This window comes from Pomacea canaliculata, linkage group LG5 (genome assembly GCF_003073045.1).
Source record: "Pomacea canaliculata isolate SZHN2017 linkage group LG5, ASM307304v1, whole genome shotgun sequence".
NCBI classification, from domain to species: domain Eukaryota; kingdom Metazoa; phylum Mollusca; class Gastropoda; order Architaenioglossa; family Ampullariidae; genus Pomacea; species Pomacea canaliculata.
This window is the reverse complement of record NC_037594.1, coordinates 29,134,684-29,155,236: the sequence shown is the minus strand read 5'-3', so window position 1 is coordinate 29,155,236 and position 20,553 is coordinate 29,134,684. Positions and strand designations below refer to the sequence as shown.

The 20,553-nt window shown below is 40.2% G+C and overlaps 1 protein-coding gene across 3 annotated transcripts in view; it reads right to left on the bottom strand.

Annotated features, from left to right (window-relative positions):
• Window positions 1-1,149: 1,149 nt before the first annotated feature.
• The window catches only part of LOC112565107 (corticotropin-releasing factor receptor 1-like), a 37,031-nt gene continuing 17,627 nt past the window's right edge, over window positions 1,150-20,553 (bottom strand). For all 3 annotated transcript variants that reach the window (XM_025240390.1, XM_025240391.1, XM_025240392.1), the window contains 10 exons: window positions 13,173-13,283; window positions 11,019-11,158; window positions 10,398-10,495; window positions 9,683-9,809; window positions 7,670-7,826; window positions 7,315-7,445; window positions 6,779-6,864; window positions 5,515-5,650; window positions 5,012-5,053; window positions 1,150-2,849 (listed from right to left, as the gene is read on the bottom strand). In XM_025240390.1, the coding sequence (XP_025096175.1) occupies window positions 2,583-2,849; window positions 5,012-5,053; window positions 5,515-5,650; window positions 6,779-6,864; window positions 7,315-7,445; window positions 7,670-7,826; window positions 9,683-9,809; window positions 10,398-10,495; window positions 11,019-11,158; window positions 13,173-13,283 (1,295 nt within the window). In that variant the 3' untranslated portion in view covers window positions 1,150-2,582. The remainder of the gene's footprint in view (window positions 2,850-5,011; window positions 5,054-5,514; window positions 5,651-6,778; window positions 6,865-7,314; window positions 7,446-7,669; window positions 7,827-9,682; window positions 9,810-10,397; window positions 10,496-11,018; window positions 11,159-13,172; window positions 13,284-20,553) is intronic.

The window sequence follows — 20,553 nt, the reverse complement described above, 5'->3', positions numbered from 1 at the left end:
AAAAAAATTCTTGTTTAGTGTGTTTGTGTGAGAGTCAGAAATAAAAGAGACTTGTCGTTGGTATAGTTTACTTTTCCTCGATTTGCCTGCATAGAGACTAAGACTATACATGGATACTAAAATATGGCAAACGTTAGGGTTTTGAAAACTGCAGTAAATCCGGGAACATTAGCTAAAATTTCAGCCAGCTTGCACGATTGCACTCTTTTCATGCCTGTCTTTGTCACGCGAGCGCTCGACAATAAATCACTTCACCCGCAATTCTGGAAGGTGGGGTGGCGAGAACCACTTACAAAAAGCTTTACTGCAAGCAAAGAAAAAAAAATTCAGAATAAAATATACCAAATCCTTTTGGAAATCTCCTGCTTTTTTCCGGGTATCATAATGAGGAACAGGACTTTTGGTAGTGTGATTGAGATTATCTAGTCCATCCAAATTAGTTTTTACATGCCACTGAAAAACAGGAAAAGAGGTGTGATGAGACAGATATCGAGAGAAACCGCGTTAAACTCTTGCGTTGTTATATGCTGCCTTTTCTAAATTAATTGAATTCTTCCCACAAACTCGATTTCCAACAATGCACTTTTGCTTCAAATCGCACATAACCGCACTTTGAGAATATAGTGGCTCCTAATTAACTCTACCCTTTCCTTGTTGAAATCATTACTAGACTGATGCATTTTTAAAGCTTAAATGTAATGAGGAAGGATATAACTTACTGTAATTAATTTTGGGAAGGAGGCTGATTTATATTGCTGAAGAATTGACGGTACGATAATTTCTCATTTCCGGCGACGAAGCTATAGCACCTCATCTGTCTTCTTCTCTCAGAGAGAATTCTTCTTCAGCCTCTCCTTGTGCAGTAAGATCGTCAAGAAGATTCGCCAGTCAGGAGAGGGAAGGACGGAGGGAGGAAGGATGAAAACAAGGATATCAGTTAGTGTGTGCATTTGCACACTAGCCGCAGTCGTGGGGATCTTGTAGAATCGGTCTGTGAGCCTGTGTTAGTCTGACGATATTTATAGAAAGCTTAGAAAATAAAAACAACAAAATCACGTGAGGTCAGAATTGCTTGCAAATATAAAAAATATTGTGTAAGACAAAGAGATAAAAACAAGCGGAAAATAATAAGACAATTTTAAGGTTCACTGACACTGTCATTTATTTTTTTAATCATAAAAATCACAATTGGCTGACAGGCTAACAGGAAGAACAGTCCTTAATGCACAATTTTCTGTCAGGCATTCTGTTCAATTTTTTTTAAACCCGTATGTGCTCCTTTTCACCAACTCTTACTTTAAACCTTACGCAGAAAAAACGTGGCTAGTATAAGAAAAAGAAGATATTTCTTCTTCCATTGCCACAAAGTCTGTAAAATAAGTTTCTCTCCTTTTTTTTTGCTAAAAATATTTTTTTTATTGTGCGAAAACAATACAGCTTGATACAGCTTCCTAAATAAATTGTTCTTTTTTTCAAGATGGATTGAAAAAAGCAAGCATGTATATGAAAAAATAAGCATTCTTCTTCTTTCTCTAGTATTCACATTTTCAACAAAAAGGCATTTGACTCCTTTAGGTCGGAAAAGCAGAAGTGATATAGCTTGTAGTCCTCCCCTCCCTTTTCCTAAGAGGACAGCGGCTGGTAGTGTACCAGTACAGTTCATGTTAGAAGAAGAGGGAATGCTGTCACGCCACAAGAAAACAAGCAAAATTATCGGGTAAATATAAATAAATTTCAGCAAATAATTTTTATATCTTAAAATGCCGTTATTGGCGAAGAAGACGAAATTGAAGCAGCCACATAAGACTTATTTTCTCTGGGCTTCATAAATAGTTTGTCTCAAGCTAATATAAAAGTAAACTCTGAGCGAAAGAAATGTTCTGTTCCTGCATAATTTCTGTTGCTACAACGGATCACCCTTTTACAAGCCTGAACATGTTGAAATATGTCCTAATAAGGACACATGAAAAATTGTCCAAATATTGTGTGTACACATTATTTACCCCAATGTGTACACATTATTGTAATTAAGTGTGTACATATGTGTCTTTATTATGACATGTTAAGATATATCTTTATCACATTCTGGGATGTGGCGTTCTGGTCACAGAAAAGTGTTCTGAAGTGCAGCACTTTCGGTTGGGGAAGTGAGTGGTCTCTATCCACTAAAGATGTGGAATTGAAAGTCGACCCAAGGAGGCAGTTCATGGCTGTCATGTAAAGCAACCGATCAGTGGAGTGCTGCAAAGTAGGGAAATGCGAGTTTGTGTGCATGCGAGTGGAAGAGAGAGTGTGTGTGTGAGAGAGAGAGAGAGGAGCCAGGACAGGAGGTGACACAAATTATCATATGAGAATAATATCACAAAGTAACTTTCTATAACCAGTCTGAACTCTCTGTGGACGTGTGTCTACGTCTTCCACATGGTAAAAGTCTGGCACCCTTTGGTTTGGGATTCAACCCCTACCCCACCTCTGAGTGCCGACCACAGACGGAATCACAGTATAGTCGAGTGGCAGAAGCCATCCCAGACCCTTTCTGAGGAAACAGCAACAAATGACTGCGGCGCACGGACACGCATCTTTCAGCCATACTGCTGCACTTTGGAACAGTCGATACACTCATTGGTCTCTCTCAGGCACGTGCAGCGCTGGTTGTTGATTGGATGGGAGTAGTCACGTGACTGGTGGCGCTTGTTGAAGACTTTGTTGCGGAAGGAGACCATGAACAGGACCTCGCTTTGTGACAAGAAGACAGACGAGGTGCGAGAACTGCGCCGCCGTGAGCGAGAATTGGTGAGCGACCTGCTCAGGCGGAACCGCTGCCACTTTTTCTTGATTACACCTTGAACCTGTTTGGCAAAGAACAAGAACGAGGCTGGGAATGAAAAACTGTGATACATTTACAGAGAAAAGCAAGAACATTATTTTCTTTTTCACTATGATGGACAGACCTATTTGTTCGTCCTTAAGTACAAAGAAATGTAATAACAACGATGATGATGATGATGATGGTTTTTTAGTATGATGGACAAACCTGTTTGTTCGTCCTTGTACAAAGAAATGTATTAACAACGATGATGATGATGGTTCCACCTATACTGTCCTCAGTATACCCGCATCCTTAAGTATACACTACTAGATATTGAGTGATATTTCTGTGACTTGGCTATGTCTTTAAATTTCACATGATGATGCTAGAGGTAGCTGGGTAGCTTTTGTTCTAAAAGAAACTGTCTTACTGTGGGGAGTTCAAGCCTCTCTCTCTTCATGATACACTGTTTTGATGATTATGCTCTCTATCCCACATAATAAGAACGGGTCGGTGTACTTTCTTCTTCACTTCCTCCCTACAAACAGGCGCAATAAACTGTTCGACAATATGTCTCTGGAAGAATCCCCTCTTTTTAGTTCTTGTCCATGAGCTCAGTTCTGGATAGTGATATGCTCCTTGGCGACTTCAGCTTTCATTTTGATAAAAGCTGTGGCAGGGACATAACCAATGAGAAGAAAATGTTGCGAAAGCAGGGTTTTGAACAGCTTTTCAACGCTTTACATCCATAACAATACACTGGTGGAATTTCGTCCACATTCCAGATTCGAGACGTCTGTCCTTTCATTGTTGGGAACATTGATGTCCTTGGAGATCATAAAACATTTTTTCTATAATTAAATTTTGACATTCTCATCTGGAAAATCATTTATTAAATTCCGAAACATCAGAGCTATTACCTCTCAAAACTGATGGAGGTGGGTTTGCTGAGGATGCTGTCATACATCTTGAGTCTTGACTATTTATAACAACGATCATTATGCTGTTCTATATCTTCACAACCCTTTGAGGTGTGGAAGCGTTGGAGATGGCCAGTCTGTTCTCTGGGGGAGAGAGGAGGGTATGGGTGGCCTGGCTGAGTGGGGCTGGCGATTATCCCCATTAGCTATTCACAAGTAATTTTTTTTACATGGAGTGGGTCTGCCATCAGCTCGGCCAAGGAAACTATTTGGGGACAGATTTTCTGCTTGTCTTTTGTAGTGTGGAAATTCTAAGTGGGACATAACAACCTCCCACAATTTAAGTCTAGACTAAAACTGACCAGGCATCATCATCCAGACAGCACTTGAGTAATGAATTATGTGTAAGCTGTCAGGGAGAGTTATGTAGAGCAGATGGCCATAAGTAGCCAAAGGGCAGTCAAGCGAGAATGGACGTTTGATGAAACCGCCAGAGTTGCGAACGCCGCCATAACAAAGGTGCGAACCTCGTCTAGAGTTCAGGGGCCAAGGTGAATCGTCACCTCGACCACTTCGACCATCTCGACCACCTCGACTCAGGATCGTCGAGAGGAACCAGTTACGACTGTTGCTTGTGATGGATGGATGTGGAGTAAGTAAATAGCTGTTCACTGTCACCAATGAACTCTTGCGCAAAGCACACATTCCGACTAAGAGCTCAAACTCTTATCTCACGCATACTTTCCTTCACTGTTTGTTTTTACTAACATAGTGAAGAGAGATGGAGTGTTACTTCGTTACTTTTGAGGACATAACGAAACGAAAAGGTCTACTAAAAGCTTGAGCTTATAGTATATGATCACCCAACAACCAGGTACTTGAATAACAGTACATCAAGGGAGCAATAAACAACAAATAACAGCAGCACAACATCAAAGTATTAAAGCTAATAAGAAGCAGATATAAAAGGAAAGTGTTTAGTAGTAGATAACATAAAGAAATCAGCCAAGAAATGATTCTACGCTTAGCAGCTTTTAACTGTCATGTTTCTTAGCTATACACGTGCTCCTGTCGTCTGCATTTTTTAATATTCAGCCCTTTGCACAATGTATTAGTTTCTGTGTGCTTTTTGTACAGTTTGTGTGTGTGTGTGTATGTTGTTTTTGGTGGGTTGTGGGGTGCTTGTTACATATGTTAAGCCTTAGTTGCAAAAACGCTTTATACGAGAGCTTGATTATTGTTTAATGACTAAAAGAAAACCTTCTGTCTATCTTCCTCTTACCTCTCCATTCATGAAGCAGTAAAGCAAGGAGACAAAAATTCCCTGAAATAAAAATACCAGCACATTTTTAGCCGACAGCATTGTGTATTAATGCATGATAAAAATAATTCTAGCAAACTCTTTAATCTTTTTAGCTGGCTTTAGTTGATGCTTCGTGTAAGATGAAAAAAAAAAAAAATGAAAGACCGAAAGAATTAATACATTAATAAAAAGTTGAATGATGTTGGCAACGAAAGCGATGGTTATAAAAGTTAGAAATGTAACACGTAAAAGAACGAAGGACAAAATAAGTTAAACAACAGAAAGAAATAAAGCAAAACTAGAGAGATGATCAGTAAAATGTTTCTGAATAAAAATAATGATCATAGTTTCGAGACAACGGACGAATGGGATATTAAATGTCTCCTATTTATAAACTTCAGATTCTTTCCTAACAGTAGGTTCCAGATTTTCTAGCGAGAAGAATATCCCCGTTGTGAGACTACTGACAGACAGGTGTGTACCTGACAAGGTGGTAGCACAGCGTTGGTCACCCTGTACGCCACCATTCCCAGGTTTTCGCCATGCGGCTTCAGGAAGAACAGCAGGTTGGTCATTCCAAGCAAAGGGAGCAACACCACTGTCGCCTTGATAGTCTTCCTGTTAGAAAACAGCGAGATAATTAAAGTACAAATCCCTTGTCGGTCCAGCACAGCCTCCCTTCCTGACCCCACACTCACCCACCACCATGGCCATCTGCATTTTTTTGTAAAATCCACGATTTATCATTTAAAGTATACTCCTCAAGTAGGTCACGTGATTAAGTGAGAGACCAATTCCGTTGTCCTTCGCTTTGGTTTATCTGTCTATTGCGGAATTCTGGTTGTAAATGCATAGATTCTCTATTAACTGAAAATATTTTCTATTAATGTTTTTTGTTTATTTAAGGCTAAAACTCGATGTTGGTTAGATACATCCGCTATTGCAAATGTGGAAACCTAAAATGGAGATGCCTTTTCATTCATTTATTCGTTCACGCCAAGCAGTCTACACGTGAACAGGGCTTAAGAGCCAAAGGGCAGACAACACTTCATCGCTAAACATGTTTGTCTCTAGATACATGCTCTGATGATCTCCCCTTACACTCGCTTAATTGTTGCCATAGATAATTCGTTTTTTGGATTCGATATCAACAGCAGAAAACTCGTATATTCGCGAGTGTTATGTACATGGACGTATGAAATGCAGAAACAAATAAGAAACTTTCTAAGCTTCCTCCCCTCTATTATTTTTAGGGTAATTTTATGTGTGTAGCCTAGCCCCTGTGTGGCGACAACGAGACCAAACACTAACAACAACAAATACAAAGAACATGATAGTGACGAGCGTCACGTGTGCAAACGATAATTATTGTTATGGCTCTCATACTATCATGAACCCACACCTTGACTCATTCGAACCTGATAAAAATGTAAATTTAGGAGAAAAATTTCCTTTTGAACTTCAGCTACTATGTAGTATACTCTTTGACCTCACTACGGCCTTCACAACATGCGCGAACGAGAAAGTTCCATTCAAACAGATAATGAGCACCAGGGAAGGGCTGGACGGGTCAGCCTGGAAAACAATTCTATGTCTGGCTTCGAACGGCTCGGATTCGGCGAGAAGGAGCGTGCATCTCTACAGCTTCCCGGTCACCTCCATCATGAGGGTGACAAGGATGATGCCCATGTCTACTTCAGACATCAGTGCCAGCGTTTGCTATGTCAAAACGAGATGGCATCCTACCTCATTCGTGCGGTTTCCAGCGAGTTGTTCGCCCGTAGCTTCGTCACAAGAATCCGTATGATGTTGACAAGGAAACCTAGGTTAATCTGAAACGCAGAATGAAACTTGTTGTCAGCGCAGACCATTGCAAAACAAGGACATGCGATCATCAGATAACCAGCGAGCCCCATAGTTGCCATTCTCAACTAATAAAGCAATGAAGTTTATGTTCCACAAGACGATTGAACTAAGCAGGCGCATGAGAATTACCTAAAAAGGACTTTCTTGAATAAGAATAAATAAAAACAGCATTTGGGGAAAAATAATTTGCATTCTGTCCTTAAGAAGTCTAGTGAAAATCTGATGAATTTCAATGAGAGAAAAATATAGCACTAAAAGCTGAGAGAGAGAGAGAGAGATTGAGACGGAGGAAGGCAAGAGAAGAGAATCTTCATTATTTATTTGTTTATGCTGTCAGTAAGTTCATCTGAACATGTCTTATAATGAGACGAGTGTTTTCTTGGACACTGGAGACACTTCCAGAGTAAAGTACTCACGACTAGTGCTACCATGATGGGAGCGTACACTATGAAAATTAATGGCGACTCTGTCGAGAAACTCCAGCAGGAGTCCATGTTGTGAAAATGCATCAAAGTCGACCACAACACGGTCAAAACTCCCGGAATACCTGTAACAGAACGAAAAAAAATACAGCAGGACAGGATACCAAGCTGAACTAACCTAACTGAACAAAAACTACATCAAAGATGACAGGAATATGTTAATAAGTTGAGATTATCTGATTTGATTGAATTGAATCGGAGTTTAAAAATAATGAGATGCCCGCCCTCTCCCTGCATAAATGAAAATTGATTTATTTTCTAATTGAGGACTGACAAATGCGAGACGAACCCCAGCCGATGGCGTAGAAAAGGGCAAAGGGCGCCTCGGAGCTGAAGACGGACACTGCAAGTCGGTTGTGGAGGAAGAGACCCTCCACGAACATCCAGGCAAAGTTGGCCGCCACCATGTAGTTGTCCAGAGCTTTTAAAGTTCGGCACAACCATTCCTGCACACACAGAGTCCCCCACCCGAGGCCACAGTGAGGGTAAACACAACCATGTGTTCAGGACAAACACCCGATACACAAACACGTGCACGCGCGCGCGCAACATATAAGAATCAAAACATCAAAGAGTTCACACACGCTTGCAAAGTAAGCATAATGAATGCCCACTCAAATATACGACAGAACTTTTTTGGGGTAGAAAGTACATCTTTCAGCCTTTGCTCGCCTCCTCCTTTCAAATGCTCATTAAATATACACGCACAGATGTCTGTCCTCCAGGATTTAAAACAAATATCAAAGACCGAAAAGAAATGATGAGAGAAAAACAACACATGGGTAGAAAGGTTTCAGAGGAAAGTTGATTCTCTGTATAAATTAGGCGAAAGGGGGAAAAAACTTCAAGAAAGCAGCAGCCAGGCAAGATACGTTGGGTAAATTTTAACAGTAACATCAGCTGCTGCTCACAAGTTCTGGCATCTTGGTCATGAAATCCGTTAAAAAGGACAAGAAAGCACGCACACACACACACATATAAAACGTGGATAATGGGTTATTTTATTCATATCAAAGTAGCTATTTGATCAGGTGTGGAGAAATGCACACACCAACCACGGATGTGTATAGGTGGACTGCTGTCTGTCTGCCAAGACCAACGCTTAGCCTCTTGCGAAGTTCTCCACTGTTAGTCTCGGCGAGCCTAAACAATAAATGTGACCAAACCGGAAGCTTTGTACACACCTGCCTCGTTTTAGTAAAAAATGGAAAAAATCGTCTGCCAGCAGTCCAGTAATACAAGTTCGTGCACCGACTACTAAAATAATCTCAGTAGCTATGTAAACTTCTGTTTCATGGGAAAATATCACACTAATTAAATACTTTGGTCCTAGCCTTATTTTCGTCATATTCTGGCTGTGCTGATATTTTCTCAGACAACGTCCATCTTACATTTCCCATCATGTTCTTGACTTCTGGCGTCCCCTGTGCCCACAAAAAGCAGAAAATGGTCATGAGGCCTTTCTCTCCAGGAAACGCAAGACGACAGCAGCGATTTGAAATAAATAAAACTTTGAGACGGGCAGCCAGAGGTCAGATGCGTTTTAAATGACTTCCGCCTGCATGAAAGGCAAAGCCCGGATGTCAACACGACATGCTAATATAATGGATTAAATTTTTTTGTAACAATTTAGTTTCTTTTTATTCTTCTCGTTCTACATTTTCTATCGCTTTCTCTTGCCTTCTCCTTTCTCTTTCACCTTTTTTCTTCTCGTGCGTCTTCTTTGTTCGTTTTTCTTGTCTTCCTTTATGAGATACAAGAGCTGCCGGACAAGAAGAGTTTGCTGGCGCCGCTTCGATCGTTGACGCATTGACTGCCAGAGTCATGCCCCTTTGCCATGTATGAGATCAGCGAAATTGATGAAGCGGCGATAAGACATCAGATGATATCAGATGGAGGATTGAGTGTTACAGAGAACACACAGACGCGGACGGAGGCTTCTAAGAAACCTTCCAAAGACCTTCTCCTAAAATTACTGGACGATGATAATGATGAACCAGAGTTAGTTCCTTCACTTTGACCGTCCTTCGGTAGAGTGATCATCGTCTGGCCAGAGGCGACAGGGTTTTGTGTGACAAAGAGGTGAGTAGGACACCAAGGACTAGAGACTAAACATAATGTGTTCTACTTCTACCATCCAGACATCCTGTTAGTCCTTCCCCTCCTTGTGCTGGGGTTGGGCGGTTTTGTGGGCTGCTTAACCATCTGATCACAAGATAAATATTATGTAAAGAGACACACACAGGAAGGACAACACTGCTCTGTCTTTTTTCATCAAAACGAGAGTAACATGGCGGCTCACCACATCTCTGTAGGAAGTCTGGCGATTCGTTACGAATGGCTCAAATGTGATAATGTGAATGATGAATCGAAAGATGAAGGACATCACCAGATGTTTGTGAATAGATATTCGATGACATTGTAAAGATCTGAAAAAAAAACAACAAATATCTGCGACTGAGTTTTATGAGCACAAGCCTTTACACATTTTTTACAAAAACGAAATATTGTGAAGTATACTTTAATATACACTCAATGTTTGCGCAATTTATGTATCATTTATCATTTATTTTCCTTGGGTACTCCCTTGTACATGAATTTAAGATCATTACTAGATAGCTCTGTACATTTTAGCATGCACAAATACTCATGGTGGTCAATATGAAAAGACTTTATCATTTTTCATTATTTCTAGATCCTCCCACTCAAACAACCTCCTCCCAGGTGAGACTATCATTTAAATCTTGTACTTGGACCAGACATCTGATAACTCTTTCATCCAGCAACCAGGTTACTCGGATTTCTTTTTAGCATTTGTAACATGACCCATCTTTCCCTTTCACTAACGATTCATATGAATTTCCCATTATTAAGATACATCTCATGGACAAGCGAGAAAACAAAAGAAGAAAGTTAGAAACATTAGACATACTAGTCGGGAATAATACTTTATTATTAGAAAATAATACTATTCAGCAAACATTTGTCAAGCTTTTATCTGAGCATCACTCACCCACCTGAAAACAGAGAAGATGACGAGCGATACCAGAAGAAATACCAGAGAAATAATACTGGCGATGAAGATGATGTCAGTGAGTGTTCGGAACAGCTGAACCTGCACACGATGATTCATTAAGGAAAGGGGAATTAATTTTCAGTTACTCCAATAAAGATAAATCGAGTTCACCATTTAATTATTACATGTTTTACTTAAAAGGGTTTCATTTACAGAAGCCATAGCAGAAACAAGTGGAAATTACAAAAACAAATTTGACTTAAGCAAGATTCGAACACGGACTGTAATCGATAAGGACGAGCAGACAGACAACGAGATCCATACTTTAGATGACAGGTGGACGAGGATAGCTCGATTTATCTCCATCGACAGGCAGGTGAAAAGGAAGGAGTTTTACAGACTAGGGGACGTAAAGGCAGAGAACGTAAGTGGTTCACCGTGTCTAATACATAATTTAGAAAATATAGTTCAAATTTCTCTTCCTGTTACCTTTACATTCCCTGGCACTAATTTCTGTTTGGCAGATGATATATGGGCAGAGGGAGTTCTCAGCCTTAACCCCAAGCTAGCGACTTACAGACAGACGGACGGACGGATGGACGAACGGACGGACAACACTTACGTTATTTTGTGGAAATGTCTGCGGCGATTCTGTCGTATGGGCATCCATGTGGTCGAGATACTGCAGACAGACCGTATAGTTGCTCCAGTTGCCATGTTCCCAAGATCCGTTGGCCAAGCAACGCCTGAACCCATGCACCTCTGGGAACAGAGAAACAAAGAAAAACAAGCCTCTCGTTGAAATAATAAAATAGACAAATACTTGAGGCAACACAATTTCTTTCAAATTATCTTTCATATGCGAAAAGCTTTGGCGAAAACAAAATATGTTATGTTCAAGAACTGCTGAAATCATATCATGAAGAACAATGTGCAGCTATTGAGGAAATGAGTGAGAGATGGAGTGGAGTGAGTAACAGGCAATTGCAAAGGCTTTCTTTTGATCCACTCTGGATTTTTATTATTAAAAAAATACTGTCAGTGTGAGAAACATCGCTAGAAGCCCGATTCACTAAAGCTCATCAAAATCTGATTATGGACGTGGAGCTGCGCCATAAGCTATTAGGATACACTGTAAGCCTCGCTTTGAGATGAAGCTGTGCAGATGACTGGGCCACACCAGCCCCTGCCTATCGCACAGCGCAGCACACAGATCCGATTGCAACGTTTACATCTTGGGCATCGACAAATTATACTGTGTTCTTTCTGGCAAAGAAAAACAAGGGATTGACAGTCGTTGATGTTTTTCTTGCCCGTGCGGACAAACATCAGCCGACGAAGATATTTTGCTCTGACTGAAGCCAAGAACCTGTTAGTGTCTTTTTTTTCCCCTCTCTCTCTATCTCAGGAAGAAGGAAAAAGGAACTGAAGGGGGAGAAAGGCCATCTCCTGTCTGGTGGAAACAGTTCTCTCTTTGATGACATTGGGAGGTCGGTTCTCTCTTTTGATGACCCAGGGAGGCGCGTCGTCTCTCCGAGATTCGACTCTGGTTACTGCTGCTAACACACAACTCTTGCAGCTTGCACGGTGCCGGAGGAAAAGATTTCATCTTTCTGGCAAATAATGTCATCGTACAAAGACAGGGATTAGCATAAGAATAAACTTGCAGAGTTGTCCGCCTGGCGAAACAGTGATGGCCCTTCTTTTCATGTTGCAGCTTACAGCAAACACAGGATCCCCTGAAAGGAAGGGAGCTAATCTTCCAAATGTCAGCTAATTCCCGAAACTGGAGTAAAATTACACCAGGGCAGGGTCTACTATAGGAAATCATGCCAAATTTCTAGAAAACGATGTCTACTAGAAAATTGAGCGAACATTAAACTTTCATAAAAGACATTCTAGAGAAGAAAGAGGCATACAAAGAAAAAATATTTCATAGAGAGACAAATTAAGGATACAATTATGCAACTTCCTAAATCCTTAATTTTAAAAGTTTCTTGATTAATAATTAAGCAAATATGGAGTTGTTTTTTTCAACTGAAAATATCGGAATAAACTGCAAGAGCTATACAAGCAGTGATGCCAGGAACTGAAGGGGTACTATCCTCGCTGATGTCGAGATTGTTTGACCCTCCCTACCCTCCCTCACGTCTGTGACCGCGCAACGCTCGACGCCTTTATGTGGACCATTCAATATGAGGGTTAGTGTAGAAGCAGCAGCCGCTTCCATTCCGATGCTAATGTAAGGAAATAGCATGGCCACGACTCGCTCGCCCGCCACAACATACATATGGATGTGTTTGATATAGATCCTGTCAGATTTGCCGGAACTCTCTCGCCGCCCGTGTCAGCAGATGGAGCGACTCCCTCCGCAAGGGGAGGTTGAGGATGTCATCGGCACTGTTATTGTGCGCCACATCAATCTGTGTTAGTAAGTTAACAATGCGCAGCAAATCATTGCATTGACATTGGCACACAATAACAAAATTTTTTTATTTCCTAAACAATTCACAAGCGCAATACTTGATTGTATGTTTGGTGGACTTTTCTTGTCAGCTGCATATTACTGGTTCGTTTGTTTGTTTCATTTATTTCTTTAGGTTTTTTTAAAACTTACTTTTCTTCCTTCATTTGTTTTTTTTTTTCTTTCTTAGTTTTGGACCACTCGCTGCTTTCTTCTTTAAATAAAGATTTAAAATTTTCATGCAGGACAGAAGGACTTTTTTTTAAACTGTTCGAATTTTTTTCTTTTATCTGTTTTGATAAGATGTCTTACCTGGATCTTGTACATCTGGTAAAAACGGACAAGGCTTGTACACTGTTGTATTCACAGGTGTGGCCGGCCAGCAGTTGAACAAGTCATCTTGCTGAGAAGGACAGTGAGGTCCTGCAAGTAACAGGGTACAGGTGTATCTATTGTCAGGGTAAAAGCACTCACAATATAGAGAGAAGCATGTCAACTGTTAAATCGGACAAGTGATATGCTTCTGAATCATGTACGATCAAAATTTCGGGTTGCAAATAAATCGCATCTATAACCTGGTATCTGTTCGATTGAAGAAGACCGGTATTTTTGCAAACTCTTTCACGAAAGAAACGAAACATTCTCTAATGCTGGACTTAAAGGGATTCTAAAGGCTTGTGATAAGGCTGTGGCGACGGTCAAACGTTTTAAAACTATATTTAGTTACAATTACAGAGTACGAGAGCAACACAGGAGAAATAAAGGATTGGTTTCTCACTTAATTACCACTTATTAGCACTATTTCAGTTGCCGATGTTTATAAACATTGAAAAAATCCAGTGAAATCGACCTTTGTGTCCTTCCGCCGAGTAACCGCGATAGCTTCCCGAGATGGTCAAGCAGATGAGTCTTGTTGTGATGTCAGTCTCCTTATGACGTCAGTCTCTTTATGACGTCACAAGCACAGGAAGTGTCTGAGGTCATTGCGAAGATTTGACGTCTTTTTATCGTATGACGCACTCTGTGTGTAAGGCTTGGGTCGATTTCTTCCTTCACAGCAATTGCAACATCCATAGAGAGAGCAGTTATATTGAAGTTCTTTTACCGTTTGTAATCTCTGTAGTACAAATATTCTCCAACTCTCTCAACTGTGTTTGAGTTCTACATTTCCTTGCAAGGTCTCTAAATCCGGGAGACCAGAATTTTGACTATCATCAGGAGAGTTACAGGTAGCTTTCTTCTTGACAGTTCCTTGATATCACTCGAACACTCGACATACTTGATGCCCTCAGTGGTTTCCTTAAAACACAATTGTAAGCTACTATTCTGAAACCAGAAATTTTGAGGGGAAGCGAGTTTCAACTCCAGTTTCCATCATATAAACCTAAATTATGTTTTGACTGCTTTGTCCTAGTCGTAACCTGAAACCGTTTCTACTGTTGTGTAAAGGTTTTAGGGTGTGACTGTGTCTGAGAAGCTACTAATCCGGTATATCCGTTGAACAAACGATCTTTGCTTGTATTATATAAAGTTCATCGCCCCTTATTCTTCAAATTATTTGTACAGAATCCCCTCGGTAATGTTTCAACGAACCATTCAAACAACATAGTAAATCGCCTACCTTGATCATTAGAATTTCGGAGCAGAAACCATTTGGATAATTTTTTTTTGTATTATTAACTTCATTGGTTTTAGCTGAATTCTTCTAGAACTTTGTTAGAAACTGTCTTCCCCCTTTGATCCAGTTACATTCAGCGTGATTTCACTTTCGATGATCAGACAGACAAAGTCAAAGATAGAGAAAAAGAATGAGCAAATAAAAAGTGAAAGTAAGGGTAGAGAGCTAAGTTCACAAGGAAGGTTCAATCGAAGGATGAAGAGGAAAAAGAGAAGGTAAAGAAAAATATCTGGATAGGGCGGCTTGCAAGGAGTCGGCTCAGTTTCATGGAGGTTTCTTATCTCAGTGCGGGAGGCAAACATCTGGCTCCAGGAATAAACTTTGTGAGTCTGACTATTGTCTTGACAGATTATACACCTCCCTAAACACCTCACGATCAGTCTTCGTTAAAACGATATTTGCACACGAAAGCAATAGTTGTGGGGCTATTTTCACGATTCTCTTATTTATAATTACTTCTCCTTACCTTGCTGGTTGATGTATTGCTTTGCACCGCTATTCACCGAATTTTTTTTAAAGACAACAAACACGTAAGTGTTAAACAAAACAATGAAACAAAACTCTGTTCAAGCGTGTTCTCCAATCTTCATGGTTTCAAAGGCAAGAATCTGCTTTCTTGTCTTTTATGTTTGTAGCAACTTTTGAAGATGGTTAATTAGGGATACCCCTCGTACCGGATGCACTCGCAGCCTCTGTGTGTATATTCTCTCAGGATATTTATTGTTTGCTTTCTACATTAGAGTCTGGCTCCTGGATCGGTGGAAGCTTATGTTGGCAACTTATAGCGCTTCTGTTATTATCATGCCTACTAGGTAAACCAGTTTATGTTTATTTTGTTAAGCCTCAGGTTCCTGCACCACCGATCGTTGTAATGCCTGTGTTATCTTTATAGTTACGAAGCCCCCAAAACACGAGCGGCAAACTGTTATTTAGTCGCTCCAGCAGCTTATCATCCTCAGCGTTGTCGTCGTCCTTGCCATTTCCACATTTTTCATAATTCGTTTGGGGATGGGGTAGATAGTTGAATGGTTATAACACCGTGTCTTGGCCTGGTGGTTTAATACCCGTGCACTCCTACTTGAACAAGGTATTGAAAGGACAATTCAACCCTTTAAGGGCTGGGAAAGGAAAGGCAGCAAAGAAGAGAAAATGAGGGTCACCCTAATGAAAAGATGGTCCCGATATGACTAGGACCTCCAACTCGTCACACCTCAATGATCGAAAGGCTAGATGACTAACTATCTACATTATTTTATTCATTATCTTCGTTTTCATCACATTGAAAGGCGGCTCGATAGCGTAGTGGTATTAAGAGTACAATATTTCCTGTAGGACCAACACTTGTGCACCTCTTCACATGGATGGTCGATGAGAGGCTTGTGAATATACTTTTCTTCTTTCTCATTCCTAGTACAGAGTTACGGCCTCAAATCACCGTTGAACCCGAAATATATCCTGAGGGCTGGCTGTGTGGAAGATTTTAAAAAAGTTTTTCTCATACTTTATCCTTTTATCACTCATGGGAGGACGCACTTTCTGATAGGATGAAAGAAGCAGTCATCGTGGTATATGTTCCTAAATAACATTTATCTACAGGATACGCACGGTAAAATTGTTCCAGCGCACAGCACTCCAGTATTTGTGATCTCCCTCATCTACCAGTGGATGAATAAAATACTGCACAGAACCGTATGACATTGTCAAAAACTCGTTTCCCCACGCCCTATAGTCTCGCGTGTTTTTCTGATATCGTCCATACCGAGTCCACGGAGACGACCCTTAAGAAGGCAATTGTCAAAATCTGCTTGGTTTGGATGGCATGGTGCTGGGAGGTCAGAGAGATTTCTGCCGGGAGTGAATGAGCGATAAATGAGGAGGATGTATGCTGATGGCAGCATGCCTCTCACCACCGCTTCATTTCAGGCTCTCAAATCTCCCATCGACCCCTGCGTGCTGCCATTTTCGTTGTATCACGCCTCCGGCCGCACCGCAGAAAGCAGGTATTGTTGCCTGGTTGTCCTGCTGCTGGAAGGGTTACATCAAAAATTCCCCCAAATTGTCTCCACTGGCACATAAACTTGACTGGGAGGGCAGCTCAGGTTGGTGATCCTCCATCGACCACGGACCTCAACTCTCGTCTGTCATAAGTTGTCAGTTATACAACAATATTCCATTAGTTTAATTTTATTGAGCAGTATACAAAAACGGATAATAAAAGAATAATTGCAAGGTTTGACAATTGTTGACAATAAATTCTGGAGAGAATGGTGATGATGAATGGCGAGCAGCTCTCAACTCTGACTAAACATTCTTGTTCCAGTTGCTGCAGAACCTTTCACCCAGTGAAGAGCATCTGATTTATTAGAAATATTAAGAGGCTGGAGAAAAAAATGGGTTGGGTTCTGTCTAGCTCTGCACACGGTGAATTAGTGACAGTCAACCCTTTCTCTCTAAGTTAATAATCTTTGGATATTCTTCAGCAATTTAAAGAAGACTTTGATTAATGAGTTTTTTTCGTTTAAATAAAACTTCTTTATAGATAATGGTTTGGAGTAGCCGATGTGAAAAGTTATGTCTACAAATAAGAGGCCTGAAACTTTTTGTTGAAAGGCCACAAGCAATAAACATTTTAAAAGAGAAAAAGAAAAGAAGGGAAAACAAAGAAGAGAGCAAAGAGAAATAAAGTTTCGTGTACACCGTCTAATGGAATTCAGGTTCCTACAGACAAGATGCATCCTTCGGCAGGACCTTCTTTCACCCAAGGCTGAAATTACTTTTCTTGCATTGAGCAGAAAGAAGAGAAATAATTATCCGAACAAAAGTATACAGAAATAGGAAGGAGTTTTTCTAATCACTAGTATGAATGGAGCGGCAGTTCTAAGGGGGTGTACAAGAAAGGCAAATGAAAAAAAAACCCATATAAATAAGAGAAAGGACCCAATCTCAGTTTGTAGTTAATGTTTTGGTGGACATGGCCAGACAGGGACAGGCCCAGCTAACAGTACGAAGTGTAAATGATTCCAAGTAAAATATTTTTTTATGTAGGGCAGCACGAGTTCTTGAGTGTACAAAAATCCGTTTCGTTACAAGCTCTGCAGGACAGCCACAGAAAGACAGACTTATTTGTTTTTCCCATTTCCAATTATAAGGGTATCTCTACGAAGAGACTGGTTTTCTGGCGAGGCAAATCATTTTTAGGAAACAGAAGGATGTCATCTCATATATGAATCTACGAAATAAATCTTTCAGAGCATGTACAGAAATTATAACAGCATTGAAACTGCCATTGAAACATCTTTTTCACATACACAGGTCGTCATTGTAACCGTCTGCTGTGAACATCCTGAATAATTTCTCTTCTTGCAAGGAAGTCGCGCGAACGAGAGATTGCAGAGAAGAAAAGCACGAGAGAGAATGAATTCAAATCACTCAAAGCCCCATCGAACCTGACTGGAATACACTGTGGTACACGTGCAGCTCCACACACGATAGTTTCTCAATAATTCTTTCATAGATCGCACACAAACACACACACACGTGCACACACACGTGTGAACATTACTCACTGCACTTCTCATTCATTCATCATACATACGAGCTTTCACTCAGCAGAGAGAGAGAGAGAGAAAGAAAGAAATCCAATGACAGATATCCAGAAAGACAGCGTTTTACTTCTAGTATGCTAATATACTTTTGTATTATACTTTCCAAATAACAAAATAATAATAACTGTTTATTCATTTAATTTCCGAGATTTTCTAGCTACGTCTGTCTTCATCCTCGTTTTTCTTTATGGCTTCCTAGAAAATGTCTCCTCTTACTCCTCACTAAATCACAGGTTTAGTAAACCAAACGATATAAACATAAGCCAAGTGAATCTGTATATTTTTGTCTGTGGAAACTATTAATGAAATGTCATACATAGAAATTGAATTTTTCCATACACATGTAGCTATTCTTTTAAGATAAAAAATCTGTTAAACCGTCAATAAACGCAATTACTGACTAAAAATAAGACTTGTCTTTGTGTAAAATAACTCTCAATGAAGTATATTTTCTTCTTGTATTTTCACGAGGTTTTTAGTTATTGGTAAGCTTGCATTTGAAATCATCGATAATAAGAGCAGACTTTGTGTTTATTCCGTGTAGCAATGATGATGCTTAGAATTCAAATGACCCCTGCTGGCAAAATGATTTACAAACATTTCACACCAAAATATATTTATCTTTAAAACGCCTAGACTTTTTCCGAAACTTTATTTGTAAGCAAATAACAACCAACCAAGTCTAAGGAAGGGTTTTAATCCTTTAAAGCATAAAAGACTAGAATTTTGAGTAATTTGCTGAGTGCTCACTTACCCGCAGGCAGGCGCTTAAACTCCTGTAGGACCTCTTAGTTTTATTGGACATCCCCGCCCGCCAGCATTCTGTACCTCCTTGTTTTATTCTCTTCTCTTCCTTTCAATGGGAAAAGGAAAAAGACAGCCCCCAGGAATCGTGAACAAAAATGAAGCAAGAGTGGGATGACAAAAACCATAAATTTAAATTTCGCATTAAGCCACTGCGTTCTTGAAATTGTTGAGGAAGTGATGGACGATCTGTCGAATTTCCTTTCACGTGTGCGTGCGTTTTGCGCATGGATAGGAATTCATCCACATCCCGTAAGTTGTGACCCCGGGTATCAGGGGTCGTGGTTAACGTGAATGTATTTTGCTTTCATTTCGGTGTTAGTGTAAAGGTTAGCTTGATGGGTAAAATGGAGAAGGATGACACGAGAGAAAGAGAGAGAAAGAAAAAAAAAACAAATATTGGACAGACAAATGAGCAATGAAAATTGGCGTGAAAGAGCACGAGAGAAAGACACAGCAGGAGACAGAAAAACAGAGAAATGAGGAAGAGAAAAAATAGAACAGGATAAATAGAGACAGGGGATCAAAAAAGAGAGATACCAACTGTCTCAGAGAGACTTCAAAAATTATTTAAACTTTTTTTCTGTCGGATAATGTGTCCCGAGGTACTTCCACCAGACTACGGGCTCCAACATGAAGAAAAGCCCTCATAAATCTTTAATCATCCTCCCCTCCCCTGAGGGCACTAATTCATGTAAGTAACAAGGCGCGTTATGTCAAAATTTCAGAACGTTCCAGAAAAATTACTTTTTTTGTTTAAAGAGAGTGAAAATGCGGCGATGAGGCGACAATAGAATGATGGAAACTCCTTGCTTAGACCCTTGGGTCTCTTCAGAGACACATAACGTTCAAACATGTCAGCTCCTCGAAGTAGATGCGGAGCTAAGCGGCTGATAAAACATATTGTCTGTCATGATCGGATGCCCAGGCTGATTTTTTCCAACAAAGATTTGCCATTAAGAATACCTTGTGGGGCATCAGATATATTCTTGGCTATGCTTGCAGAAAGATACTACTTAAAAAAATAAAAATGAAAAAGAAATGCGAGGAAAAAAGGAATAAAGAACATAAAAAAGGAAGCTTTAAAGGGATTGTAAAGGCAAAATAAAACTGCTTAGAATGGCGTAAAGAGTAGGATAAATTTGAATCTCGTCTATTTATATGTGTGTTCATGTGGAAAACGTTGAAGGTTTTTAGTAGAATGTTGTGTTTAATAAGAGAAATGACACGGGACTCTTTTTTTGCTTCCACGAAGTCTCGTTCTCCGTCACGTGACCCTATGACGTGTGGTTTCCATAGTGACAACCATACCTCGAGAATGTGCTGCACCCGATTGCCACAAAAAGATGGAAAAGATTCAAAATTGTCTTTTCATCAGTTTCCGACAGACAGAGCCTTACAAGCCTTACACACAGAGTGCGTCATAGAGTAAACAGATGACGTCAAATCTTTGCAATGACCTCAGACACTTCCTATGTGTGTGTCGTCATAAGGAGACTGACGTCACAAGAGACTCTGACATCACAAGAAGAGCCGGAGCCTTATCACAAGCCATGAGTGTCCCTTTAAGTTAAAGTTCCAGGCACTTCTCGGCAAGTCGTCAGTA